The sequence below is a fragment of the Otolemur garnettii genome, unplaced genomic scaffold, assembly GCF_000181295.1.
Source record: "Otolemur garnettii isolate 467f Iridium unplaced genomic scaffold, OtoGar3 scaffold00051, whole genome shotgun sequence".
NCBI classification, from domain to species: Eukaryota; Metazoa; Chordata; class Mammalia; order Primates; family Galagidae; genus Otolemur; species Otolemur garnettii.
The window spans coordinates 6854143-6860142 of record NW_003852446.1 but is presented as its reverse complement, the minus strand read 5'-3'; the positions used below and the strand labels follow the sequence as shown (position 1 = coordinate 6860142).

Below are 6000 nucleotides of genomic sequence, written 5' to 3'. Positions count from 1 at the left end.
AAAAAAAAAAAAAAAAAATTGAATCTATCTGTGGTGAAAATGCTATGAACATCACAGAAATGACAGCAAAGGATTTAGAATATTTCTTAAACTTAGTTGATAAAGCATCACGAGGGTTTAAGAGGACTGGCTCCACTTTTGAAAGAAGTTCTATTATAGGCACATATAAATGCCATTAAATAGCAGTGAATGCCACAGAGAATTCTTTTGTGAAAGGAACAGTCAATTGATGCATGAAACTTCATTGTTGTCTTATTTTAATAAGTGCTACAACTACCTCAACAGTGAGCAACCAGCACTGTAATCAGTCATCCTCCAACCAGTAAAAAGATTATGACTTGCTGAAGGATCTGATGATCATTTGTATTTTGTAGCAAAAAAGTATTTTAAATTAAGGTATATCTTAATACATTGCTTTTTAAAGATATAATGTTATTGTATCCTTACTAGATTACACTATATTGTAGATATAATTTTTATATGTACTTGGAAACCAAAAAATTTGTGTGATTAGTTTTATTGCAACATTCATTTTATTGTGGTGGTCTGGAACTGAACCTGTAATATTCCTGAGATATATGCCTATTTTAGTCTTTATATATTCCTATGCACTTAGACCGGGCCTTATACATGGCTTGCAATATAAGAATTGTTAAGTTTCTGTTAAATTATGCTATTTTTGAGGGGCAATATAGTATGCTTACTAAAAGTCTCAGTGCTGACATTCAAATCTCAGCTCTATCACATAACCACCTACTTAATCTATGTGCCTCAGCTTCCCAGTCTATAAAATGGCAATAACACCAACAACATCCTCACAGGGTTGTTACAAGGATTAAATAAGTTATTATTTGTAAAGTAATTAGAATATTGTATTTCATAATGTTTATCTGTTAAATTAAAAATAGTCTCTTAATAGTTCTCCATCTCCTTCCTCCCTCCAATTCTCACAAATTGACCAGAATGACTAAAAGTATTTATTAAAAATAAAACAGAATGTTTGCAGTTATAGCCTGAAAAACTAGACAAGCCACACAAATGTTGGAATGTGACAAAACTGTCCAGATTTTCAAACACCTACTCAAAGTCTGTTTTTAATAAACCATCTTAAAATCACATTAGTATTCAGTTTATGAAAAGTATACCTGTGTGGTATCTGATCCATAATCAAATTTTACTTGCTCTGAAATCTCAGCATATAGACATAAAATAAATAATTTTTAATGTATGGATTTAGTTTAATAGCTTTAATGAGAGAGCAAGTTGTCCTAGCCATATCATATTAAGGAAAAGTAAGTACTATAAGATTTAAAGATGAAATGCAGATTAAATCATTATTTATTTAAGATATTTTTTACTACACACACATACACATTGCAGTCTTTTCTTCATATAATCTGAGATCAGATGAGGGCTTTGATAGCTAAAAATTTCCAAATTTTCAGACAGAATCCGTGAGTAGGTAAAATAAAGTTATGCTCTTTTGAAAAATGCCATAACATGCTTGGTTGATGGGCATATTGGCAACCTCTATGATGAGATGGCAGGGAAGGAAAAAAGCAAGAACTGGCTAAAACTGAAATTTTGAGCTGGAATGGAGGAAGTGGGGGCTATGGGGAAGTTAATCCTGTTATATTGTTGGCCCTTGTGGGGCTGGCCTCAAGTTGAAGACATTGAGAAAGGCACTGAAGTTCCTGCCACATTCACTCATGCACTTGTTAATCCACTTAATCGTCAGTTTTATTCAGAGCTTATAATGTACTAAATACGAGGTGCTAAAGTGTAGTGCTGAACAAAATGGAGAAATTGTCCCTGCTCATTACGGACATGGACATTCCTGTCCTGCCATGTACAGGGGAGAGAGACACTAAGCAGATGTTCACGTGACTAAACATACATAAAACCACAACAAAGGTTTTGAAGAAAAAGTACCAGGTGCTAAGAGACAATAATAGGAGAACTGATTGAGTTCAAAGGGTGGTGATGAGGGAAGGTCACCCTACAACTTTAGCATTCCCAGGAGACAAAACAGCATGCTGAAAAGGAAAGAGGTGGCAGAGAAGTGGTGGATGATCACGGTAGCTAGAGCATAGTGAATGATTTCCTTTTAAATAAGTTTAAGAAAAAAATCTACATACTGACATATAAGATATGTGGAATTACTAAAAAAATAAAATGCACATTTTATAATCCCATAAACTTCTAAATATTCTTTAATCATATGAACATTTCTGCTTTCACTAGAAAGGGGAATGAGTCAAACATTGAAGCCAAATAATATTTGCCTGGCTTTGTATATTTTTATTGGGCTGTTTTCTAGAATATACCACTGGGGATCATAATCTAGGTCTCCTTATTAGGAGCACAACACTTCTCCCACTTTCCCCTTCCAATTGGTTGTTTAACAGTACTTAATGCTATTATTATCTTGCTATTAAATTTGTACTAAATTTTCTCTAAATTTGAACTTGAAATCTTTAGACTACATGGAGCTAGTATTTTATCAGAGACAGCATCCTATGAAACTTAATACTTATTCTTCATAGTCTAGTCTTCTTCCATTTATGTCCTATTCCATTAAAAATGGCCATACTCTCCAAAGGAGCAATTGAGAAAAATGAAGATTAGTAGTTCATCACGAAGGTGATAGGATTACATATTGATATTGATCTTGTGTTTTTAGAAAAGTTTAGCATAAGGAAAAATCCTTTCCTTCTTAAATAAGCATGTAAAAACATGATAAAAAGCCCCCAAATTCCTGTGAAATATAAAAAGCTACCATTTAAGTGTATTGTTTGCTCTCCAAGGATCAAGCATTTTTAACTATAATATTCTGTTTTCCCAGCAATAGATCACGCTGAATAACTACTTATGTTTTATAACAGCACCAGCTCTGCATGTTTTCTTCCCTAACTTAAAAAAGAGTAACATAAAGCAAAAGGGAAATCTGGATAGGAATCAATCTAGGCACTGAAAATGTTATTAACATCAGTATACGAGGGCACATTTTTCAAATCAAACTTTTCAAAATGCACTTATTTATTCATTAAAGTGCGAATTCCTCTGTGAAGGGAAAGCCTGCCATGCAAAAAGCAATAGGGTACAAATGTAGAAAGATCCATGGAGTAGGTGATTTGGATCCCAGTCCTGACAATAGCACTTACACCTTTTTTTTTTTCCTGGCAATACCACTTTGCATAAATCATTTAACTTTTCTGAATTTGAGTTTTGTTATCTGCAAGTAGGGTTGTTCTGAGGTTCAAAAGCCATAACAAATGTGGAAACTCCCTTGATAACTGTGAAAGTACTAAATAAATGCAAGGTGAGGTCCCTGAAGGGAACTTAGGAGTCTAGTAAAACTCACCAATGAAAGTTCTCTGTTTTTGAACACTGGTTATAGGCATTCAACATCTACTTGGAGGCAAAAATTAGTTCACTTCTTCTAAACCTGAGAACAGAGTTAGGAAGTACCCAGCACTCTACTGTGGAATTGTGGATCAGCATTACAAGGTTAACAATATTCCTCACTCTGTGATGGCCCTTTGTCAAAAATTAGTTGGGATAAATGCCATCTATCTGGAAAATATCATGTTAAAGATTTAGGGTACATCATAAAAGTAGAGGACATGAGTGGAATCTCATTTATTTATTTCTTAGAATATACTTCAAGAAGTGAAGTTACTAGACCAGGTTACTGATACATGTAACTAATCATGCCCTTCAGAAAGGGGGGAACAATTTATACACATAGACAATACAATACTTCTGATTATCACTTTGATTCACTTTTTGCTGTCTTCACAAATTTAGTAACTCCAAATCCACAAGACTCAACTGTCTATTTTCCTTCCTTCCTTCTCACACAGTAACAGTATAAACCTGTCTGGATGTGCATGGCAGAATGAAACAGGCTGATTATTTAAATGTGCCATCAATGACTTAACCATTCCTCTTAGGATAAATCCAAACTTGTTAATAGTTTATACACTCTTGACTTGAAGTGGCCTCTTTTTCCCTCTCCACCTTCATCTCTTACTACCAGATTCCTTCTTGAATAAGCTAGCTGTCTTCAAACCTTTGTTCAGGCTATTATTTATGACTGGAACATCAGATTTTAGAGGAAGCTCAGTATTCATACAGCTCTTTTAACTAGTGGCAATAACAAAAGTAGCCTCCTTCACACAGATAAGAGTATTGATTTCAGACTGACTTCAAATGTCTGGAAAATATTATAATAATTTGCTTTGGCAGTCATTTAATGGAGGTTTTGATATGGGCACTAGTCTCTTAGAAAGGAAGAGCCTTAAGAGCATGTAACTGGGGAAAGAGAAGGGGATAGAGAGAAAGACACACTTAGGAGTGCTAGCAACACTGTAATCCAAATAAAGAAAAATATTTTTCTACACTCTAGTTTTATGAGAGTTATAGAATAAGTGCATGATTTAAGAGATTTACTCAGAAAAACAACTCAAGTATAAATTAAATATTTTATATATCTTTTATAACTAGATGGTATACCTTCTACAGCAGGGGCAGATTAAATTGTTTTTAATACTTTTAAGCAGTAAGCACAGTTGTTTAAATTACTTACAAACTTACAGCCCATGTTTTTTGAGGATTTGTAATAAGAAGCTATAGGTCTGTTGCTATAATAAGCTCCTTTTAACCAAAATGGCCTAAAGTGGGTTATTTTTCTAAGTTGAATGTTCTTACTAACAAGATTTTTAATTTCCATATGATCATTGTTTTAGTTTCTCATCATTCATCTGGTCTGGAGTTAATGGCCCTGCCTCTGCCTTTGCACCATGCAAACAGGATCACGAATATATTAAAGAGCTATGTTAACCAGTTTGATGAAAGTATTTCAAATTATATATAAAACCAGCACACTGTACCCCATAATTGCATGTGGTACACAGTTATGATTTAATAAAAAATCATAATTACACAGCTATGATTTAATAAAAAATAAAATAAATAAAAAATAAACAGTCCACCTTCAGCTGTTGAATTTTATAGCTATCCATTTACTGTATATTATCACACTGATGATTATTCAGCTAATTATCATTCTCTATTTTAAGTACATTAAGTTATCTCATTAAAATCCAACATACAAAATCACTGAATATATGAGCTGAAAAACAAATCAATAATCCATCATTTTTGGAAGGGATAAACTTTAAAGTTAGGTTCTTTTGTGATAATCTGGCAATATAGTAAAAATAATCTGGAATTTATCCAAAAGAATGATTTGCTAGTCTCCCAATATAGGTTATATCAAAGAATCTTTGAAATTTTACTTACATGGTATAGTGTGGTCTCTGGCACAGGAGTGCCCATGATGTCTTGTCTCAATGCATCCATTTGCAAACTAGGTAGCAACGAATAGTGAGTTGGGCTATTACTCTTATCGCCCTTCTTTTTTGACTTCTTCCCTGTGTCTTTTTTGCTGTTTCTCTGAAACATGTATTCTTCTTGAGCAATTTTTTCATTGCTCATGTATCGAAGTAGAGAGTTTTCTATATAAAAAGAGATAAATACACCAATGTAAATATGCAAATATCACAAATTTACCATTATTTTCCCAATTTTGCCCCAAAATTTCATTTCAGAACTTTAACTTGATTTAATTTAATAAATATGTAGTGAAATATAGCAGATCTTAATTATCTGGATCATATAATAATAACAAATAGCCTACAGATTATTTCTCCAAGTTTTATCTTTGGACCAACTACATTAAAATCACCTGCAGAACTTGAACCAGAAATTCTGGGTGTGTGGTTCATAAATTTGTAACAAGTTCTCTCCGGGGTCTTCTGCTAAAGCCTGATGACAAGCATTGGCCTACAGCATGCTAGGTAGAATCTTTGGAGAAGTTAAAGCCTACATTATAAACCAATGGTCAGGAAACTTAGTTAAGGAAATCTATGCTTAAATTGATAATAGCACTTAGTATTTCACGTAGCTTTTCCCTGCTCCAAGGTGTTACTATAA

General features: G+C 33.4%; 1 protein-coding gene across 5 annotated transcripts in view; it reads right to left on the bottom strand.

The window, feature by feature from the left end:
• CNKSR2 (connector enhancer of kinase suppressor of Ras 2) overlaps positions 1-6000 on the bottom strand; it is a 296118-nt gene that overhangs the window by 89807 nt on the left and 200311 nt on the right. For all 5 annotated transcript variants that reach the window (XM_003791903.3, XM_012806405.1, XM_003791904.3 and 2 more), the window contains one exon: positions 5308-5522. In XM_003791903.3, coding sequence (XP_003791951.1) covers positions 5308-5522 — 215 coding nt within the window. The remainder of the gene's footprint in view (positions 1-5307; positions 5523-6000) is intronic.